The 24814-nt window shown below is 36.6% G+C and overlaps 1 protein-coding gene across 1 annotated transcript in view; it reads right to left on the reverse strand.

Moving 5' to 3' along the window:
- Positions 1–24814, reverse strand: part of LOC149957619 (SEC14-like protein 2) — a 56261-nt gene that overhangs the window by 20077 nt on the left and 11370 nt on the right. The window contains exons 3-5 of the mRNA XM_090167109.1: positions 17129–17242; positions 15684–15753; positions 15452–15495 (exon numbers count right to left, since the gene is read on the reverse strand). Of these exons, the coding sequence (XP_090023235.1) occupies positions 15452–15495; positions 15684–15753; positions 17129–17242 (228 nt within the window). The remainder of the gene's footprint in view (positions 1–15451; positions 15496–15683; positions 15754–17128; positions 17243–24814) is intronic.

Consider the following 24814-nt stretch of genomic DNA (forward strand, 5'->3'; position numbering starts at 1 on the left):
GAACAAGCACGCGTTTTCAGAATTGGGAGTTAGACCTATAAAAGATAGCTACAGTCTAAACTTTCAAATTACCAACCACTGCTATATGTAACAGGGCGAGCTAAACGCCCGTTATGAAAAAACTCCAATACAGCACACAAATATCAAATTACTGAACTAAACCACAAATCATTATAATATTTTATTAAAATTTTAAATAATAATTGTACAATATTTCTATATAACCATGATCTTTGTGTTACTTGTGCAAGTTTATGAATTCGTTTGATTGGCTAAAAAATGATAACATTTCCATAATTACATAAAATAAAATGTCATGTATTATAGGAAGGCGTTATTTCATTAAACACATTATTTGTTAGACGTAGAGAGTCCTGAATAAAACTCCGGAGTTCTGGAGGGAATCGTAAAAACCTCCAGCACTTCTCCCTCCACCCCTCTACCCTCCAGTCATAGTGGCAGTCTTTTTCCCTCCGCCTGAAGAGTATCGCACTAGCATTTTCCCTCCGTCCCTCCGCCTGAAGATTATCGCTCCAACACTTTCCCCTCCGTCCCTCCACCCTCCAATCGTAGTGGTATTGTTTTTCCCTCCGTCCCTCCGTTTGAAGACTATCGCTCCAACACTTTTCCCTCCGTCCCTCCACCCTCCAATCGTAGTGGTATGGTTTTTCCCTCCATCCCTCCGGAGTAATCGTTCACTCCTCTAATAAATCCCTTGTGACTCTGCTAAATTGGAGGTATTTATCAGGCTCTCCGAACTTATGGAAGTTCTCTCCGGAGTTGCGGAGTTTTTTGGCGTTCCCGGAGTGAAACTCCGGAGTTTTGCCCATCTATGTGTTACTTATGCTACAATATAATACACTTTTGCCATAACTGTCATATTATACGGCCATACAATACTTTTCAGCTGCTGCTTTTAACAGGGCAATAATGTTTTTTTATCTTAGCATTACATTTTTAACCTGCGTAGAATGGTGGCGCGATCTATTACCGATTTTGAATACTACAGTGTTATAATAAGATTTGAATAGCGAGTTGGCTCATTTTTCGGTGATTTCCAGTGATTATTTCAAGTGAATTTTCATGATTACACCTGATTACTTAAGTGATTACCCCCTCGGATATTTCTAAAGCAAGTGGTGGTTCTATCAACAAAAACATAAATATGGAAAAAATACACCATAAGAATGTGCTCCCATCTAGTAAGAAAAATTAAAACTAATGGAAAGCTAATATATTCCCATCTGTGTTCGAAATCGAAATATAAGAAAAATAAACCAAGTAGAAGGAAAGTGAGGTCGACCCATCAGTCCCGGGTTCGGGTTTGGGTTCGGGATCGGGTTCCGGGATTTAAGGGGTGAAATGAGGGTAAAATCGTCGAAAAGTTAATGTAGTTATGATATTTCTCGCGAAGATTTGTTTTTTCGTATATCAACATACTATGTTCAGGCCAATTTGTTCATTTATCTCCGCTTATCTCGAAAGACACTTGAACGTATATCTTATCAAGTTTTATCGTACGGAATAAGTTGAAATGATGTAAAAATTGATAACCTAGGCGGCGCGCGCGCGGATTATCCGGGGGACGCGGTTAATTTGAATTTAAGAGTGTTTTGACGTGGGCGGCGTGCGTGCGCGGATTTCCCGGGGGACGCGGTTAATTTAAATTTAAGAGTGTTTTGACGTCATGGAATATTCATTGTTAAAATGACGTAGAATGGAAATATTTTTAAACTTCATTTTAATATCATTAGCGTGTAAGTGGTACTTAAATATGCTTGGCATTTGAACCCGGTTAATTTGAATTTAAAACATGGAGTGTTTTGACGTCATGGAATATTCATTGTTAAAATGACGTAGAATGGAAATATTTTTAAACTTCATTTTAATATCATTAGCGTGTAAGTGGTACTTAAATATGCTTGGCATTTGAACCCGGTTAATTTGAATTTAAAACATGGAGTGTTTTGACGTCATGGAATATTCATTGTTAAAATGACGTAGAATGGAAATATTTTTAAACTTCATTTTAATATCATTAGCGTGTAAGTGGTACTTAAATATGCTTGGCATTTGAACCCGGTTAATTTGAATTTAAAACATGGAGTGTTTTGACGTCATGGAATATTCGTTGTTAAAGTGACGTAGAATGGAAATATTTTTAAACTTCATTTTATTATGTCGAGTGATTCAATACTTTAAAGAGATAAACTGTTATATAAGACGCGTGTGGCATTGGGTAGTGGGGGTTTTTCCGGGAACTTTCTCGCATACGAGTGCGTTTACCGCGTATATTTCCGTATAAGGGCGTTTTCCGCGTAGTTTTTCCGCGAATGAGCACGTTTTTCGACAGACCAGCGCGTTTTTACGTAGTTTTCCGCATTGGGGATCTTGTTTCTTGGTATGTTGATGAAAACTCAGAAAAATTTGAGATATACTGATAAAATATTACTCTGATTGACGGGAATTCTCGTCACTGCTTATCGAATGTATAACACCTTTTAAGGAAAATAAATTTTTGAGACAAGGCTGCCATCTATAGAAGCGTTTTACAGTTCATTGAAAAATCAATTTTTTTTTAAAATCATCATCTCGTTCGTAATTGCCTTTCTATCTCTTCAATTTTAAAAGTATATCCTAATTAATTCTATATTTTTAACATTAACAAGTCTCCAAATTATACCAACTTTTAACCAATTTTCCCCAATTGTACTAATTTTTAACAGAATTTCCTAAATTATTCTAATTTTTACCATAAGCCAACTTAATTTCAAAACTATTGTCTATTTATAAAAATTGAGTTTTGTACGTATTTGGAATCGTTTCATTTTTATCTCTAAAATGGGTGAATTGTAGGAAATTTATATTATTTTTATTGGCTTTACGATATTTCAAGTTAATTTATAAAATTTATAAATGAGTTTAATTAACTTAATAATTAAGTTTCGTTCGTATATTGAATCGGTATTTATTTATAATAATTTTTCACCTAGATTAATTTTTTTTAACCCCCACACTCTCGATCCAGCTCCCTACTATACGTGTCCATTTATAAAATCAAAATTGAACCGTCATGAATAATCCATATAAACGTAAAAGACGCGGGCGTCTTGAAGTCCAAGTTTCGTTTCCACTGAAATAGAAACAACAAGAGGAAAGGGTCTTTCTGGTGACCTAACTTTTAACATTGCTGGACGTTTTATATTTATAGTGTTCTGTTACTTATAGTACTTACTTCGAGATAAGCGGAGATAAATGAACAAGGTGGCCTGAACATAGTATGTTGATTTACGAAAAAACAAACCGTCGCGAGAAATATTATAAATACATTAACTTTTCGACGATTTTACGCTCATTTCACCCCTTAAATCCCGGAACCCGATCCCGAACCCAAACCCGAACCCGGGACTGGTGGTCGACCTCACTTTCCTTCTACTAAACCAGGCACCGACAGCACTGTTGAGGAAGTTAGCTTCTTGGATATCTTATTTATTTAACATCTAAAATTTATGACAAACCTGTTAAAAAGACGCCAAAAAAGGTGGCCAACTTATAAGGCTTATATCTTATGAAAAATAGCAACATCTGCTTTAAATACTGTTGACTAAATATATGTTGAAATAGCAGACGACATTTCTATTTCTAGGTTGAAACTTGAAGCTCTTGTTTTGAGAGTTTTTAATAATAGTTGCCATATGTATGGCAACCAATCGTGTAAATATCACAGTTCTGCAGGACAAAATCCTGTTAATTAATTGCTCGAATCAGTTTATTAATTGAAAAACTAGGGGTCATGGGTCTACAGGACTAATTGTGAAATTTCTTAAATTTCAGAGTTTCAAACAAATTTCTTTGAATCGCGAGTCCCTCCATTCCACTTCCAGCACCTCCAGCGACTGAGTCATTGAGCAAAGACTACATAACACTACGTTTATCGTTTAATAGTCCTTTGTTGTGAAATAGGACCTGTAAAAATATAAATAGCGTTAGGGTTCACAGGTCATAATAGCAGTGTCGTCGCCAGGATTTCTGTTTTGGGGGCGCTTAAGCGCCTGCTCAAGGGGCCCCCATACAGGTTAATAATGTTTCTTCAAGAAACCTTCGGTCAAATTCAGTTAGCGTTGAAACATTGAAGGCTTCTCTGTCCTCTCCTCCTTTCACTCTCCCGAAACCAACCAAATAAATTAAACACTTTAAGAAAATAAACCATTTTATTTCTGAAATAGAAATAGAAACCCTTTTATGAGTTTAGTCAAAGCCATGAAATCAATAGACCAATATAACATTTTAATTTCAGTAATATTACTTTTTAAGCAATGCCTACGATATCGAGACTAGAATAAAATAGCATTAGTAGTGTATGTTCTTGACGAACGCAAAAAATTTCCCACGAAGTTGTTGGTCCTTTAACTTTTTTGCATTTTTCAAAGTTTGACCTCTGCATATCAACGGTAAGTCTCGTTAGTGAGTATGACTAATTGTATAGTGTACCAATTTGACTCTTCTAGCATGTTGGCTTGCAAATTTGTCGATAACACAATCAACGCACAAATTATGGGAATGTTCTCTTTCAATTGCCAATATGGCTAGAGATGACAGTCTCACTTGACCCATCGTATTTCTTAAATAGTTTTTTATTCGTTTTAGTAATGAAAATGAACTCTCGCAGACTACAGACGTTACCGGTATAGTGACACCAATTTGTAACAATTTCCACAGTTGAGGGAAAAGGTTTCTGGGCAATTTGTTCAAAAGCTCACTTATGATCTGTGGCTGGTGTTTCTCTTCTGTGTTTTGAAAAAACTTTTTCGCAACTATTATTTCAGCAGTTGGAATTTCAATTCCGTAAAAAGAACAAAACCCCACGAGTGACTCTTTTGCTAAAAATTTGTCAGGATCTTGAAACATTAGTACTGAGGTCATCGAGCTCACGCCTTTCAAAATGATCATGTTTGGTCCAGCAAGAAACCTATCTTTCAGCTCGTTAATCATTCTGTCGATTACAGCATAATAAAGAGTAGTTTTCCTTTCGGACGAATGTCTGTGGCCGGTTGTTTCGTAAATAACGAAAGTGTTCAAAGTTTTTGTGACTTTTCTTATACGCTTTGGTCTTGGTTCAGCTTGAGTTGAACAACCTGTAACAGCAGCAACGGTTTCTGCCTCACAATCAACTTGAATTTCCAAATGTTTGGCAAAATTCTGGGCTTCTTCGTACAGAGCGTCATACTGGTCGTCATTTCTAAATTACTCTAGTGTTAATATTACGGCATTTACGCCAGAGATAGCTTGGGACAGATCAAAGTCTGATGATTGGAGCTGGTTGTTCAAGAGTTCCGTTACTGATAAGAGCTTTTCAAAAACCAATAGTGTTACGATGGTCGAAAATTTTGCAAGAAATGTGTAAAGTCCCGCAGCCTTGCATACATCTGCATCGTCATCAGGTTGACTCAAATAATTTAATAACGCTGGATAGGTTTTTTTTTCACCTCAGCTCAGTATTACCGATATTCAACGTCTGCTGAATTTCTTTGAATTTCCTGTGTGCAATGCCTGACGTAGAAAAATAAGAGTGCAAATATACCTAGCAGACTGAAAAAATCTTTAGCTTCTTGAATATCACGACAGGTATCGACTAGTACCAAATTAAGCCTATGAGCATAGCAGTGTATATATATATTGCCATGGAATGATCTTCTCTGAAAAGCCTTTGTACTCCCTTACACCTACCGCTCATGACACTAGCTCCGTCATAACCCTGGCCGACGCAAGTAGCTGTTCCAAAATCATATTCCTTAATTTTGTCACAAAGTTTTTTTTAAGCCAGCGGCACTAAGATCCCTGACATCTTCAAAGCACAAAAACCGTTTGTGCAATTTATTGTTTAAGAAATATCGAACGCAAATACTCATTTGTTCCAGTTTGCTAACGTCTCTAGTGTCGTCACACAAAATTGAGTAATACATAGCATTTTTAACTTCTGATATAGCTTTGTCTCTTACAATACCAGCACTAATTTTCATTAAGTCATTTTGTGACGATGGGGACAAGTAAGACGCATTTCCAGGAAAATGAGTTAACAGGTTTTCGCCAAAAATTGGATCGAACTTGGAAAAGGTCCGCATAATTTCCAAAACATTTCCCCTATTCAAGGACTCTGAACTTTCACTGTGGCCTCTTTGGGAAATTCCCTGCCTTGCAGTTAGTAGCAGAATTTCTATAACTCGGTTCAGATAAGCTCGGTTTTTTCTAACCTCTTTTACGTTAGCATTCAATGAGAGAGAAACGACTGATCCCGTCTTTTGACTAGCCTTAAATCCAGCCCACCCTTCGTTAGATTTCTTATGAATTAGTGTATGTTCATGTTCGTTGAACCTTCTCACTGCGTGTTGCCAGTCTCTAAATCCTACTGATAGAAATATATCCGCGCATCTAGCACTATTGGGTCTAATATGTCTTCAAGCGTAACAAAATGCAGAATCGAAACTAACGCTATACTCTAACCGGTTTCGGTCCAATTGCGCAGTTTTCATTTGCGCACTTCCCACTTCCGCAGTTTTCGTTTGCGCACGTTCCCAATTGCGCGTTTCCCATTTGCGGAATTGCTATTTGCGCAGCTCCCCATTTGCGCAGCTCCCCATTTGCGCAGTTTGTCATTTGCGCAATTTACCATTTTCGCGCTTTTTCTCGTTTGCGCAGTTTCCCGTTTGCGCAGTTTCCTGTTGCGCAGATTTGTTATTTGAACGGTTTTCCCATTTGCGGGGATTTTTATGACTTAAATATTCACTATTAATCCTTTTTCCTAGAAAAAGGGTTATTTCTGGCAGGTAAATTTTAACATTACCTTGTTGACCATCCAGCTGCGCTGCTAGTGTTTGTTTAATGTCCGGTTCGGCTGTAAATACCAAAAAAAATTAGGTTTTTCTTAGTTAAAATAGCATTCGTTGAATTAGTCTCTTGGGAAAATTTATATAGTCCAACAGCGACTCGAAGCTTCTCGGCCTTTAGGCTAAGATCATAGTTCCAGCTTTAAGGACGATTTTAATGATGGCCATACCTCTTAAACAATTGATAAAAAATAAAAACGATGTTTAAAATCTAAAATAAACAGGAATTAAAAAATGTTTCAATTTCAGATAAAAATGCTGCTAATACCTTAGCACCACTTTTAAAATGGCTTCTGTCGTAGGACAATATACGTCCTCTGTAGTAGAACACCTATATGAAAACGGTGCCTCTATATAAAAACTATTTCGTTGAAATGGCCTCCAATATAGGACAGTAAGCGCCCTGTATTTCGTAGGAATGGCCTCTGTCATAGGACAGTTACGTCCTATGTGAGAGGCCAATACCAAGATATTTCGTTAGAATGGCCTCTGTCATAGAACACCTCCTATATGAAAACGGTGCCTACGATTAGAAATTCCGATTTCTAGGGTATTGATCAGGCAACACTTGAACGTGGGCTTAATATTTCAAAAAGGGGGGCACGACATCCAGCGAATATAACTGGGAAATCGTACCGATGGAGAAGGGCATTGCTTTTGAGGGAGGGGAAGATAACAAGCCGTGACAAAGAAGGTGAAAAACCCGAGAACTTTCGTTAATATAGCTCGGCACGATTTTTGGAATGTTCGATTTTCTGCTACAGGAGATGGTTTTAGGGAAATTTTAGCCTTTTAGGCGGTGCTTTTTGCAAACTTTAGGAGGCGATTTTCGGGAATTTTAGGAGGCGCTTCAGAAATTTTTCAGGCGGCTAAAACAGCCTAGCGACGCCCCTGCATAATAGGAGCGCTATGGGTCTTAGGTCCTTAGGACTAGTTTCAAATTCCGAAGAGCTAGGGGTCACAGGTCCTTAGGACCAGTTAAGAAAAAAACCTTCTTTACAAGACTGACGACAACCGAGTTACAAAGTCGCTAAGAAACAGGATTTCCAATTAGATACAGCTATTTATATTTAAGACCACTGATTTGAGTAAAAGTTTCGTCTTGGATCGAAAACAAACCATTAATTTCAATTTCTGGTGACTAAAACCAAGGGCTGACCACTCCCAGTAATTAGTGAACAAACCTGTAATGTTGATTCTGGAGTGTACTAAATTGTTCACATAACTGATTATAGATTTAGCGTTACCAAATACTTTACCCAATTTCATATGTCTGTAATCGGTTTACAGATTTTAGGAAGTGCTTAGACACTCAACTAAAATGTTATCGCTTTGCATTTCACCACGGTATATATTGATATTATTAGGAACCAATTAAATAATGTAAAACTTGTGAAATTTGCATTCTAACTCGTGTAATTGTAAAACATGCCGGTTTTGTTTTCTTATCCGTGGCATAACCATGGCGGGTTTGTTTTCTTATCTGTGGCATAACCTGCAAGTTTCGTTTTCTTATCCGTGGCATAACCATGCAGGTTTTGTTTTCTTCTCTGTGGCATAACCATGCAGGTTTTGTTTACTTATATGTGGCATAACCTGCAAGTTTTGTTTTCTTATCTGTGGCATAACCTACCGGTTTCGTTTTCTTATCCGTGGCATAACCATGCAGGTTTTGTTTTCTTATCCGTGGCATAAACATGCGGGTTTTGTTTTCTTATCCGTGGCATAACCATGGCGGGTTTGTTTTCTTATCCGTGGCATAACCTGCAGGTTTTGTTTTCTTATCTGTGGCATAACCATACAGCTTTCGTACACTTATGGTTATGTTACTTTTGATAATAGGATACCATAAATCTTACCTTAAAAGGTGATTTGGAAACAAAACTATACATTGCTCTTTTTAAAATTAGGCAATACAACCGATAACTTGGGCACACTTATTGTTATTATGTTATTTCAATAAAACGATACCCTACTTCAAACCAACCGTATCCTACTTTGAAATATAACTTTTGTGGCAACGCGCATTGGAAAAACGTTAAATCCTTTAACCACCAGAGATCACTCTGTTTCTTCCTATATAAAAACTCTGGTTTACAATGTTGAAAGTTGCGGGGTTTTAAAATTAAAGTAAAGTAACGATATTTCAAATCTAGGTTATAAGGAGCCACATCTATTTAAAAAAAGAACTTTGATGATAATCGAACTTAATTTAAGGAACGTTATATAGATTTTAAAGCGAAAATAGAAAATCGCGAAAATGGGGGTCCCGAAAATTACTCCCAAAACTTTACATTAATTTAATATGTACTAATTTAACCGACGGTATAGATACTCTGGGTCCTGACCTAACCAAAAATGTATTTTTTGACGTTATCGGACTTAACTTTAAATAAAATAACTAATACGCAATGGAAAAACATTAAAAATTGTAAATTAGGCAAATGCCCAAATACTCGGGATCAGATTTAAAAATAAATTATTGGGCTACCTATCCCGGTAAATGGACCGTTCAACGAGACATAGTTGACCCATATCGCCCTAACTGTTAAACAGATATGTACAATACACAGTGGCGGCGCCACGATTTTGTCTCGGATAGGCACAGAGTTTGAAGGCCCCCCTACGAGATTGGAGGTGTTTTATTTAATAAAATTCTATGGAGACCGTCCATTTAAACATAAAATATTGTAATTATGGCGTGGACTTTATTTTAAATTTTAGAGGCCACCACTTTTAGTTTTGGAAGCCCAAATCTTAGTTTTTGGAAGCTCCTAATCATAGTTTTTGCCGGCCTCTTTCAAATTCACAGGTAGGTACTTGCCTACCTAGGTCTATTGCTGGCGCCGCCACAGATCGACACACCGGTATCGGCATTAGCTACACTGTACGTGAAACATATACACACAAATCCCTAGGGATTGTGTAATAAGCAGTTTTTTCATTTAAAATTATCTCTATACAACAATAAAAATTTTACTGAACAGTATGAATGTTATGATTTTTCCCAATTTAGAATAATGTTTCTGGCAGTTTGGGTTAGGATAGAATGGGTTTATTTTTTGGATCCTAAACTAAGACATGATTTCTCAGATATTATCCGTTTTTTATATTGTTATTTGGCAAGTAAAATAAAACATCCAACAAACCAGCTAAAAACGTCGGTTAAAGTCTATTTTTAAAGGGAATATAACCTCAGGTGTTTGGTGTGGAACACCAACGTTTGCTACTTTGGCGGTTCCTGGATTTGGCTTAACTACCTGTGCAGGGAAATTTAAAGGCCTAGGTTCACCCCTCTTTTCCAAAAAAGGGTTCAAACATCCTTTTTACTTCCCCCTCAAAACCCCACCATTGATAGCGACGGGTCAGCTCGCTCTCCCGACCTCTCCATCTGGAAGGATTAAGTCCGGAATTGTTAGCGCTGTCAAAATTGTCAGCAGTTACAATGCTATCAATACGGGGATAGCGAAGGGAAAAGCAAAAAGATGTTTGAACCCTTTTTCGACACTGGGGGGTGAAATTATCTGAAACTAGGCCTTTAAAAATACAAAGGTTGTAGCCACACTCATTGTAAGGTTAGGGTAACGTGGCCCAGGAGACTTAAGGTGTGGGCACGAACCAGTAGACATGTCGGCGATACGCTTCTATCGCTTCTATACGGGACGACTTCACAAGTGAGAATGACAACAGGGCTGCCAGAAAATCTTTTTGGTATGACGCCCAAATTGTTCAAAAAATCGCCCAATTTCTAGCCCAACTATAAAACAACGAGTTTCAAACTAGCCCAAAATTCAGCCCAAATAATTTTGGGAAGTAGCCCAATTTACCGCCCAAAAACGTAAATATTTTAAGAAAAAGCCAAAAGTTTAAAATTTTCGTTTAAAATTTAAGGAATATTTAGATTTAATAGAAAATATTATAAAACATTCATTTTCAACAAAGACTTGAGCGGAGCGAGCTACAAATCCAGTGGTTAATTAGGCTTAGATTAATTATACCCAAGTAGAGAAAGAAAAGCGAGATAAATAATTTAGTTTACCAAAGATTACTGTTTATTTGGTAAAGATAAAATATACAGCTAATGCTTATCTTTTTTGAAACTTGCCCTATGTGGTAATACCGCAATGGATCTTAAGCCTTTCAAGTTCGGTTTTTTAGCAGATAATCCATTCTTATTGTTAATTTTTAAAAGGCGCGCAATATTTAAACCCCGGTCAAATATTATACCATCTAATGATTTAACTCGTGACACGGCCACATACGTCATTCCAAGGGCAAGCTCCCCTTTTCCCTCAACTCCTTTGGCTTCCGACGGACAGCAATATTTTCTCTAGAGTCGCTTTCCGAAGCTCCCTTTTCCTTTCCCCCAATGCGCGACGGACAGCCAACAGTAACTTTCCTGGCAAGTTTCCACAGTGGGTGGGGTCCATTTGGCCGACTCCTCATTTGACCGACTTTTCATTTGGCCGACTGCTCATATGTCCGAATGCCCATATGGCCAACAACTCATTTGGTTGAGTTTTCGGTCGGCCAAATGAGCAGACCATATGGCCGACTACTCATTAGGCCGACTACTCATTTGACCGACTATTCTTTTAGCCGAAATTCTGGTTGGCCAAATGAGCAGCCCATTTGACCAACTACTCATTTGACCGACTGCTCGTTTGGCCGACTGCTCATTTCAACGACTCTTATACTCTAGCCTGTCATTATATATGTCTTTAGTGTTAGGTTGACTTATAGAACGAGCAATGTATTCTAAGTATTGGGGCCTGACGGCGCCGCGCACTCACTTCGCTCGAGCGCTGGGGGGGGGGCGGACCGGCGCCCCCCAGCCCCGTTCTTTATAACCAATCTGGGCCTTCTAAAACCCGACCTAGAGCACAGTACCTAGCCAAACGCACCTAGTATCGTCCAAATGCCAAATGAGCAGTCGGCAAAATGAGAGGTCGGCCAAATGAGAAGTCGGCCAAATGAGTAGTCGGCCAAATGAGTAGTCGGCCAAATGAGTAGTCGGCCAAATGAGTAGTCGGCCAAATGAGTAGTCGGAAAATTGAGCAGTCGGAAAATTGAGCAGTCGGTCTAATGCACTGTCCATTTGTCCTACTTCTCAGTCGGACAAATGTGCAGTCGGCCAAATGGACAGTCGGCGTAACGTGTATTTTGTGGTCGGCCCAATAGCCCAACGATAAATTTCTCGTGAATGACTGTCGAAAGTAGCCCAATTGGGCTGGAAAACCGCCCAACTGGCAGCCCTGAATGACAATCTACCTCGGCAGAGCAGCCGACGGTAGCCTAGCTGTAACAGGGCTGCCAGCCCACCCCGGACTACGTTTAAAGGTGCCTGACATGGCTACAAGGTGTTCATAAATATTGATTCACGTTATATTTTTTTTCTGGAAATGATGCGTGATGAAATAATGGGGTTTGTATTATTTTGATAACAACTTATATACTTAAAATCTGTTCAAAGCAAATTTTTAATTTGGGTCCTTACTTATTATACAACAAACATTTTATTTCGATGTTTAAAATAACTTTTATTCATCATTTTTGTTATTTCTATTACCTCTTAAATTATTTTTCTGTATGACATGCCATCTAGTGGCAATTTTCAGTAATACACATTTCGAACACTGATGATATTATAGTAGCTTTATATTATTTTGAAATTTTTCTAATAGATGATTACGGTGTATTTTTCCATTATTGATAGAACCACCACTTGCTTTAATAAATATCCCCATCACATACACGTGGAATTGCTACCAGTGGCATACTATCGACCTTTTAGTCAGTTGGGAATTTGAGCCTCGCGGCCACAACTCGCTATTAAAGCTAATTATGGCAGCCGGCCTCGGTAGTATCAGGGGGTAGAAACGTACGCGAAATGCGTTGTCTCATGCGATTCCCTAGTGGGAGAGATGGGGTGGAAGTTTAGTCTGAAAAGTTTCAGCGGGTTCGTCTGCTTCGGTATCTGGACCTCGTTCGGGCCTTGGGCTAAAAAGGGATCGCGCTTATTCAAAAGAAACAACCCAAATCTAAAAAGCCGAATGGTTAGTATTACAATTTTATATATCATCGATATAGTCATAAATTGTTGGTTTTAAATATAATTTCAGGGGTAAACTTTAAAAAACGCTTCAAAATTAATACCTTTGCCCAATGAAGAGATTGAATCTCCTGATTTACCTTTTGTAAAAATAAGTTTTAAATGCCTAATTTCCAATGTGTTTCTATATTTTTATTCTTTTTAAACAGCTTTGCTTAGAAAAAAATTAAGGCGAACCGAAAGTCACCGAATAAATTAACCGTCAAAATTTCGATTAACCATAAAAAGTTTGGTTTACTGTTTTTTATGAACATTTTATATGAATAAACAACGATTTAACATGCAAAAATAATCGGTTTTTTCGTATATTTTTTGGATAATTTGCGGTTATGAATAAAAATAAATAATTGGATAATTTCTTATTCAAACTCCGATCTGTAATTAAGGCAAATCCAATAAAAAACTTGTCCATATTTACAATTGATTGAATTGAAGGCACCAACGTTATTAATAAACTTCGCTACAAATTCAATTTAACCCAACTTATGATTAAAGATGATTTGTGATAGTTCTTACAACTCTTGAATTGGCAAGATTTTCCCATATTTAGTTTACACCTTGGTAAAATAAAATGCCAATCCGTAAAATAAAGAAAATTTACGCTTCAAATCAAACTTGGTCGAAACCTCGGGCCTCGTCCTCCAGTCCCGACTTTTTTTTGTTTAGACTGCCAGCAGCTAGCCCCGACCTCGGATACGAGATTTAAAACTGGACCGAACTGAATTTTTCAGACTATTTACCCCCCCGCTATTACATTGCCCCCCGCAACTAGGGAATAGCGTGGTTAGACTGAAGCCCGTAGGAATCTCGCCACATTTCCAATCTAGGGTACGTAGTCTAGATTATCTTTGGTAGTATTCAAGATCGGTAATAGATCGCGCCACCATTCTACGCAGGTTAAAAATGCAATGCTAAGATAAAAAAACATTATTGCCCTGTATAAAAGCAGCAGCTGAATAGTTTTGTATGGCAGTTAGTATGATAGTTATGGCAACCATAGTCTTAACGAATATTCTTCGTTTTTTTATTAAAAGAAAAGTCAGCAATAACTCTAGGAATAAAACGTTCTTACGACACTCCATAATTCTACAATAATTAAGATATTAAACCTCGGATTTTTGCATAATTTTGTTAGAAACCTTAACTATTCAATGACTGAAGATTTATATTCAAATTTCGTTTTAATATTTAATTTTAAATGATTTACAAACTATTGTATTTGGAAACTGGCGGCTTGGAAAAATCTTAACTAGTGGACCGATTTCAAAAATTAAAGCTGCTTTCCATAGGTTTGACATAAATCTAGTTTACGATTGAAAATGGTATATTCAATTTAAACAGTTTTTTGAGTAGTTCGCCTAACTGACGCGTGAAGTCGCTACGGTCTTGGTGAGCGACTTTCTTACAAAATAGCAAAATTCAAATGTAACGCGCTAAAGTATCGTTTTATTCCACGAGCTAATATTTCAGCGCGAGTACGTTTTTTAAATGCGCGTGCGCTGCTCTCAACTTGAACAGTACAATGAGTTTAACCAAATCACGTGAAATTAAAATAAACATATGTTTCTGACAACACCAGCAAGAGACGTGTTTCAGCGCCATCTCTAATTTTTTCCCAGAAACACAAAACCACTTAATTATAGTACTATGTTCATCCTTCCAATGCATCATTAAAAGTTAATGGTTTGTACGTAACTGTTTCATCATTCTACGACAAACATAACAGCCTCTTTAGTCTTTAAGAAACATTTCTTAAATAGCCATGGCCTACATATTCTTTGAAGTTTAACCTGAAAATGATTTTACGAAATTTTTTAACTTAGGGGGTGAGCCGAAGTCAAAACGGTTTTTGTCTTCATTTGATCGGCCCAGGCATTTTTCTCAAAAACTATACTTTCTAGAAATATGAAATTTTCAGTATGTACTCTCTCGGGGGAGATTGCTGTTTTTTGTTGTTAATTTCTGAAAAATCGTTAAATTTTTCACTGTTTTAGAAGTGTTAGTTTTTGTAGTAGACGAAAAGTTTCAAATTTGTTTGTTTTTCACGACGAATTATTTCAGTGACGAAATGTCCGATTTCCACCATACCAATTCCATTAAAGGTTTTCGAGTGTGCTCTACAACTTGCTTATTGAAACTTTTCGTCTACCACGTAGCGTTAAAAAACTAACACTTCTAAAACCTTGAAATTTTTTATCGTGTTCGACGAGCGGAGATGAACGTCTTTAGTTATTCGATTTGTATTACGCGTTTGAGAACGGTGGCTCAGTCACCGAAACATATAACGCACCGCTTCGGGAAATATTAAAAGAGTTTTATAGTGTACGAAAAAACATTTTACAGGAAGAGTATGCTAAGTTTTTATCCCAGTGATCGAACTAAGCTACTCTTGCTGCGAAGCGAAAGTGCTAACCACTCCGCCACCCTACGTTTTTGAAACAACATTCCTACTTACTGCTTTCAGCATATTTTCCGCTGCCGTCACGTCGAATTTCCTTGCTGAAAAACATGGTGAAATATTGTAACATAAAAAGTAAAAAAAAACTCCTATGTCTCAAAAGGATTGAATATAAAACTATGAAAAGAACAACGCTACTTCGTATAAAAACAATTATAACATTCGACAATTATTGAAAGCCCTACTTCGAAATCTAAACTTTTCTTTAACTATAGTAAAAATGATTTACCTTTGAGCCATTTGAGCAAATAAAAGTCGTTGTGAGTAGGTTTTAATTCATCGCCCACACGATTTCGAAGCTGCAAAATGTGTAATTAAAATTAATATTTTCCTTGTAATAAACTTATTAAAAATTTAAAAACTACAAAAATTCCTTAATCCACTTTCTGGTTGTCTGCAATCATTTAATGGGAATTCCATTATCCCTATTGTCTCGAAATGCAAAAGTTTTCAACGTGTATTTCCTTGTAATAAACTTATTAAAAATTTAAAAACTACAAAAATTCCTTAATCCACTTTGTGGTTGTCTGCAATCATTTAATGGGAATTCCATTATCCCTATTGTCTCGAAATGCAAAAGTTTTCAACGTGTAATATGAAATGTGTTCTACCATCTGAAATTTCCGTTTTTTATTCGATACACTTCCCTGAACCTTATTTATTAATTTAAAGATTTAAAATTTACATCTAAATTTCTGGTTAAACGAGCATTTTGTCAAGTCTTTATTAACGAAATATATCGGCCAGCGTACTTAGATGGCGCCACGTGCTCTATGAGGTTTATTAATTGACGTCTACCATCAGGGTTGGACATAAGGCAGTAGTCACGGAATTTGACTGCCAAAATAATCGAAATCTGGGGGCTCACTTGTCAATTTGACTTATGAAAATCTTTCCTAAATATTCATAAATAATGGCGAATATGGCGTGTTATAAATTCATCAATCCCATTTTATTTAAAAAGTTGTGATTGGTCAAAGTCATTTAACTCCGAGGGGTAAGACAGTCTCAGATAATCTGTACACTGAGTTCGTGCATTTAGCACTGTTAAAGGTACATATTTTCATGAGATCGCGAGTTCCATTTAGCACTGTCAAAGGTACGGCAGTGTACACCGAGTTCGCAGAGTGTCTTACCCCTCGTTTATCTCTAGTGATAAACTCCAATTTTAATTCTGACGGGTAAAGAAAAATGTGGCTGTCCTTCTTGATTTTATTCCCCCATTTCTACCCCCACTAGTCAGTGACTACTAAAATAAATTAAGATAGGAGGCTCACTAGTCTGGCTGACTACTAAAAAAAATATCCTTATGTCCAACCCTGTCTACCCTAGATATATTTTTTCTCGACGACAGGCGAGCAACGGTCTCTACGCATGCTCAAATATCCATCAATCCGGTGTTGTCTCCCTAATTAGCCTTTAATTTTGAAGTAGCAGCGACGGTTAGCAAGTCCACCCACATTTATTTTACCACCTATTCTGCACGAACCAGTGGCGTAGCTAGGATTTTGGTTCGGGAGGGGGGGCACACCATTTAAAAAAAAAAGTAAAAAAGTTTAAAAAAAATTGTACGTACGACCATACGTTTGCCCCCCCCCCCTGGCTACGCCACTGGCACGAACCTGATTCGAAATATTCGTCGCACTCGCCAAAGACCATCATCGATTTTCTTACCTCCTTCACTTTGTCTCTTTGCTTTGGTTTCAAATTGTCGACAACATTCTGTTGCAAATCTAGAATTTCCTGGGACGGCGTCAGGTTGAAAATCTCTTTATTCGAAAACATCTCCTAATATCAGGGGTAATATTCAAATAATCATAAGAAGAAACAACCCACCAGCTTTTATCAAATACGTAAAATAGAGAAATTGTCAAAGAATTCATTTAAAAGCGAGAAGAAGATTCATTAGGACTATATTGAAACAATTATCAGCTTTACTTCAAATTCACCTCACACCCTAAATGTATACTCCTCCCCTTAAGAACCAATCAAATCGGCCCGGGATCTCATTAGTTACCTAAAACTGACATACAAATTCCCACGTCAATGAAACACCTTAATGTTTTATACCAAAAGCAATTTATGCAAATAGGTGTTTCTAAATAAAGGGAGTAGTGATTAGTGGCTAAAAGTCCGGTAATCCGAATCGTCTGGGAGGCCGATAATGTGGATGGCCGTCTGAGGACGACCACCAATCCCCCAACTGGTGGTTGTTATACTTCCGCCACTGGTGTCTCATCCCTATCCCCAAGTATCACACCGTAACTCATATATCACACCTGATAAATCGGACGACCGGACTGAATTATCCCACACCTTATACTCACTGAATAAAAAAAAGAACTGATTTGGACTGAGCTATGACGTCACCATCTTAAAAGCACGTCTATAAAACTATTGCAGATAAATTTAGCTGCTTGAACAGTTCCGAAAGGTCTGTAAATCGGTTCCCGCGAGTGAATAATTTGCGTTAGATCGGTTCGATAAAGATTTTGGAATCGAAGGCCACGTGCCAATAACGTACTAAAATGTTTAAAATCTATCTATTATCTATAATAGCTTAATAGACACCTGAACTCCTGTATTTTATAGAATCTCCTTTTAGTACATTAATCGCCTTTTAGCCTTTAAAGCTAGGGGCGGATCTATAAAAAAAGAAAAAAACAGCTTCCAAGTTCTAAGAGCGCTTCTAGGTGGAAGCACCTTCCGGCGACTCAAAGCCAGACGAGTTGTCTCTGACCTATTGTCTTCCAGATACCACGTGTTTAATAAGTTAATAGAGCCAAACAACGCGAGAAGCTCCCAATTGGCCAAACCTTTTAGGCTAGATGTTGATGCTCACTCGACTTATTTTGACTAATACGCGAATGCAACAGGCAAGAGCCGCCATGTGCTTAAAAATTCCTTTTTCCAAACTACATACTTATAACGATTATTTTAAAATGTGTCTTTTTCATTTTCCAATTTGTGCGTGAAAAACAATTTATTTTTTCTAAAGCATCAAAATAAAAGAAAGAATGCTTAAAACTAGAAATTATCTAAATTTCGAAAGTAAATCTGGATTTTGTAGCATTATTCCCATCGCAATACACAATTCGTCTTTGTTGTCTTCTTCTGTGTCGTTCTAATTAAGTTTAAGAGGAGAAGACGGAATAGCCTGCATTATGACGAAGGAAAAGTGACTCTTTACGAGATGTGATACATTTTTTAACCTACTGACTTTCGGAATAGGCGAAACTATAAAGTAAATTTGGTCTTAACCAACTTGTTAAAATGGGAAAACAAAATCACGTGACTACCATTTCACAGCCAACTTCAATTCGGTAACTCGTGTTCATAGTTGGCCGTGTGAAAAAAATATTCCTTATTATCTTACACCTTCCTATTACAAGATGTTTTAAATAATAATAATAATTATAAAATATAGATGAACCGCTATTGGCAAAATAAAATGAATAATAGTTCGAATTTCTTAAGATAGATGTCGCTGCAATTCTCCTACAAGTCACGTGACTACCATCTTTTCAGACCCCTGGACTTTATAGTTTCGCCTATTGCCAAATTCACAAACAAAATAGACCAAAATCCGTTGACAAAAACACAATAAAATAATTTTTGAAATATTTTTCATTAGCGCGCATAGAAATAAGGCATTGGCTGGCCTTCCCTCCTTAGGGAAAGAATGAATTATTGGTCAGTCTTTAGTTAATGTCTTGCCCTCGCTTTCGCTGGGCCAATATTTGGCATTAGCGCGCCCAGAAATTAGGCATTAGCAACCCCTCTCAGCGTTATTCATAAAAACGAAAATTATGTTTCGCTACATAAAGTTTGGTTCTTGGGGGAGGATTGTTTGTGCTTAAATGTCTTGGAAATGTCGTTCCTTGTGTGGAGCGGAAACTAGCTTTAGGACCGTTATCAACTCGAATGTTTAGAACTACTACATGGGTTTAGCTAGCTTCTCTAATGTATACGTAGAAAATATAATTTTCTTTGTATAAAACCTCTTTTATGGGTAAATAAATTTTACGAAATATAAATTCAACTTCGCTATAACAATAAGGCAATTTAAAAATAAATTGTTTATTCATAAATTGTCTTTGAATAGAATGACAGAGAAGGAAAAAACTAACTTCGCCATAGAACAGTGCTCTAAGTTGTCACTCGTGTGTAATTTATTATGGGCTAATCTTTAATCATCATTACCGTCTTTTAAATTTATCTTTCCTGTTTTCGAAATTAATTTTGGATATTTTAAATTGAAATATTTGGCTTTAGCTCCATTGTAATTTCTAAAGGAAGAATATTATAAAAAATTGTGAATAACAACTGTAATTATGTTTACAGTTATCGTCATGGGATGAGTGGATTGATACTGAAAACGATTTATTGTGATGTAATATGAAAATTATGATTTCTTTGCCCAATTGAAATGGCTTGAAATTGAAGAAATTGTAACATATTCCTCTAATTTGAATTTATTTTAAGAATATGCTCGTTTTACATACTGCTATTAAATTCATTTCTGTGTCTGGGATTCCAATTTTTTTAATTGCCTAAAATAAGCTCATGATATAAATGTTAATCTTATTAGTCTTAATATTCTAAAAACTGAGTATTTAAGATCAGCTAGATAAAGTGATCGCAATGAAGTAGTACTAGATTGTGGTTAGGTTAATTATATCAACACAATATATGGCCTACAAACTTTCAATAACCTGTAAAAAGGTTACAATTTTAAGTAACGCAGGGTCATAGCTATCTCCTGCATCGTCATTCAAAATATCACCAGGCTCAACATTGAAAAGAACATGGCAACTCTTTTAAAAATTATACGTACCGAAAACACGTAATATTTTATGAAAATTAAGTCGCTGATTTTTCAAAGTGCTAAGTTCTTAAATTATGAGATCGTTGGGTGCTCTTTCTTTATTCGGGATTGTAACGTTTGGGACAAATTCAGTCCGCTCGCCCACCTGCTTAATCAGGGCGAGATATGTGTAACGGCCACGCCAACGGGGGTGTGTGGGTGCGCTTATTCCGAAATTGTGCCACTAAATCCACGGCAGACTATTGACGCCACCTATTTACCAGTTGTTTACGCATGTTTTTTTTTGTGCCGTCCATTAGAAACTACAATTGCTACAGAAATCGGCTTGCCTGATCGCATAATTATTCCTAAGAACGGTTTTCTGGCACCTTGGCTATTCTTTATTTTAGTTTACATTGCCAACAGTTTCAATTCAGTGAAATTTCATTGGCTGGAAGCAGGGTTGGAAATAAGGGATGTTTTGGGGTCAGCTATGATAATAATACCAAAGGAAAAACCTTGTGCCTAAGTCATAAAGCAACTTTTAAAGCCATTATTTCAGGCGACCCGGTTACAATACGCAGGAGTGTGGTGGCACGCCTTTCATGGCACGCGAGCCAACAGCTCTCTACATTCACCAATACCGGTAACCTGAACAAGTTTTTATGAAAGGGGAAACCTCTTTAACCAGTGGGGAGAGAACTTGCACACTCAACGCAGAAGGTGACGTTCCGAGTTTTCACCCAGTGGCACAAGCTGGGATCGAACCCGGCTTCTCTAGCTGCGATGCGAAAGTGCTAACCACTCCGCCACCCCACTACAATCTCTGTTTATTTATTTATTATATAATTCATTTATTTAAAACTGATGATCCATGGCCTTTAGAATCCAGTGAATTTAGCTAATTTAATCTTTGTTAACCTAGAACAAATTGCTTGATAATTTTGTTTGAGGCCTCCCTAGCTCTCCCACTTGCGCTTCTCCGTCATCTTGGAAAAATGGCGGTCGAACTTTATTAAACTGCCTTTAACTGCTGTGCTATTAGATATGGGAGTATATTACTATATTATATTCACTTTTGAAAGATGATATATTAAGGACGAATTAGAAATTAGCTCAAATAGTTGTATGACCTAATTAAACTACCTCAAGATACAATTTACGATATATTCCCTCAAATTTACTTTAGCAAAGTAACTATCTCAGAATGTAATGCTATATCACCTTGACATCTGTAAGATGTGTATATAACCAAAACTTAAATATTTCGTACCAGTGAATTTGGTGGTATTTCTTTGAGGGGCTGTTTTATTTAACGACTAAGTAGTTATTAAATGTAATTTGACCTGAAAAATCGTGCACGATCACTCAAGGCTCCGACTCCGGCTTCACAGTCGAAGCTGGATCTGAGGAGCACTACTTCGATCGATTATGCCATTGTAAACAATTCCGTAGCCATTGTTTAATTCATTCGTTTAAAGAGCCCAAATGGTCTTATTAAGCCTATATTTCGGAAGCGTTAAATCTTAACTCATAAAAAACTGTGACGGTTATTTTATACAACTACCTTAATAATAACAACTAATTGTTAATGATAACGTCGATATATGCCGACAGACGTTAATAATAATGCAATTGTGACTGTCAAACCCTCGATATTTGGAAACTTTACCTCCGGGTGTATTTGGTCGTTGGGTTTTTTATTGGTTGAGCCGATACTAACTTTAATTTTCTAATCTTTCCATACTTTGAAACTACTAAAAATCGTCAAACTATCTTGGCAGTGCTATCGAGACCCTTTGGAATTCCTAACCGGTTATGGCAAGTATTTCAAACATACGTAGAAAATATAATTTTCATTTTAGAAAAGTTTACTTTGGATAAGTAAGTCTTACGACGACGATATAATCGCTAAACATGTAACGCTGATTTTTAACTTTTTATTAATTTTTTTTATAGTGTACCGGCAAGAATGTATTTATTTATTATTAGGAAGAATGATTATGTTGCGACAATCGCCGGGCACGTTGAACGCCTTTCCCCCGTTTCGCGCGGGGGGAAAGATAAAACGTCACCGGCGTTTGATTTCCATCGCGTTAGGTGACGTAAATTTTAAGCAGCCAATGAAATACCGGGACTATTCGTTTTATTTTAAGTGGAGGAGCGTACTGGGGGGACCAACGGGTGGATTGAGAGAAAGGCTAAAAACCGTCTCGACATAGACATTCTCCCTAGGTATAAATAAATACATTCTTGGTACCGGTAATCGTTTTAAAGTTTTTTCCTTTTACTATTAAGTCTTACGAATTGAAATATTCGACTTCGCTATAACAATAATAAAATTGAAATTGAAACGGTTATTCCTTAAATTTCCTTCAAATAGAATGACAGAGGAAATAGCTAAGTGGCTAGCTTCGCCCTAGAGCAGTGTCGTCTAGTATACTTTGTGTGTCATTTATAACTGTGCAATCTTAAATCATCATTACCCGCTTTACAAAAGCATTGCCTTTTTAAAATTGAATTTCCTAACTTTGAATTGGGAATCTCAGAATACGGTAAGCCTTACCTCAGTCACCATTTTCACCATTTGTAATTCGAGGATATTATTACCAATTTTTGAAATCAATTTATGCGATACATAATAATTATAATTATAATTACAGTCGAATAAGCTCAATTTTTTGGTTTGTTGCCTCGGCACTGATACCGTAAAAATAAAAAAAATCTGGATTTCGAATTAGGGAAAGCTAAACTCAATAATTAGTTAAGTATAGTTATTACTAGCTGGGTAGCCAGTCCTTCCTTGGGATCCAGCTAGTTGGGTTGATTTAAAAATTCTTCGGGAGCTATAGTGTAAGCCACAATACAAAGTCAGTGAAGTTACAGTTTCATGAATCCAAATATTCAAGTCCAGGGAGTTAAAGTTTATAATTCTAAGACACAACTCGCGTCTTTAAGAAACTAAGAACAAACCGGGTTCAAAAGTATACTCTCAAAGAAAATAGTTAAATGCACTTGTCAGCAAAACAAAAGAAATAACTTCAAAGTGTTTTTTCTTAAATTATTGCATTTAAATTTACCTGGTGAATATCACACGCATTGAATAAAAGACCAAAAAAGTCATAGATTTTTCTCACTAATAATTCTCAATAAATTATATTCACTATTTATTATTACCAAAAATGTATTGAAGTTACTAAGAATATTGGACTACAGGATTCTGATTCCCATCCTCGCAGCCTTTGGAGCTTAAATTCGTCCGCTTTCCCATTCAAGTTTGCTATATGGTATAACCTTGAATGCGCCTTAAAAGCAGACGAACTTTATCCCCATAAGCTGTGAGGATGGTACCAGGGGTTAATGCTATGCTCAAATATTCTTAGTAACTTCAATACATTCTTGGCATTACATATAGGTCAATTAATAATAATAATATTATTGTTATTGTTATTATTATTTTACTATTTTTTGTCATTTACTACAATTCTACCTTGGCAACTATAACGAGAACCCCAATAGATACAAGCAGAGAAAATATTTGAATATCTTACCTGTTAAATCTCGTGCCAGAGTAAACTAATCCAAAGACTCGAAAGTACCTAATTGCGACAACGTTTCACAAATTTGTACGCTTATATTTATTTTTAAATATTCAACGTTAAATCGCGTATTACAACATTCTTTCGCTATATTGAAAACACCACCGTACATGAAAGAAATTGCTAATAGCCTCAGGTCGTAATTAATATTACTTTTTATGGGACCTTGACTGGCGTTACAAATTCAACAACTAGACGCCGAAAGATAAAACTGTTTTTGATAAACTAACTGGTATAAGCTTTTCCAAAGTCAACCAAAGCTGTCGTAAATCTGGCAAGTTTAAGAGGAAAGAGTTTTGGTATTTTTCCCTCAGTCGCGTTTCAAGGTAATTGGTAATTGTTCTAGGCGGGTAATTGCGAACCAAAACAATAAAATTGTCTACAATTAGACGCCAAAGGTTTGATTCGTAACGGATTTAAGCCGTGTGTTGTAAATAAAAATTTAATTGTCCAACCTGATTGGGTTAACGGGTCATATAATGACCTATTAATTTCTTGGTTTGCCGGGGTTTTTGTGGATGCGTCGTATAGGAGAACGCTTGAATTTCTAACATTATATGAATCAATTTATATATATACGTATATAATTTATAATAACATACACAGACTGTCGTTTAACCTTAGACCAAGAAACACAGGGACGTCGCAAGGTAGATATTTCGCAGTCGAAGCTTCGTTGGGCTGCCTATTTAATATTTATCTCGCGCTGTGACGCTAGTAGCGAAGGTGAGTCAATTTTTATTGGCTATTTGAGTCACGTGCACAGCCCTACAATCTGTCAGCACGTGGCCTGCAACAGCATGGCTCCAAAAAAACGAAATTTCTGGTATGTTTTTTAATACTTGTGTCCCTAAAATATTAAAAAAATATAAAATAATTTAAAAATATGTAACTCTTAGCTAATTTTTTTTTTCAAGTTTTTTAAAAAACGTTATTCTTACCTCTATTGACTAT

Source organism: Leiobunum rupestre, chromosome 2 (assembly GCF_980474605.1).
Source record: "Leiobunum rupestre chromosome 2, qqLeiRupe1.1.hap1, whole genome shotgun sequence".
NCBI classification, from domain to species: Eukaryota; Metazoa; Arthropoda; class Arachnida; order Opiliones; family Sclerosomatidae; genus Leiobunum; species Leiobunum rupestre.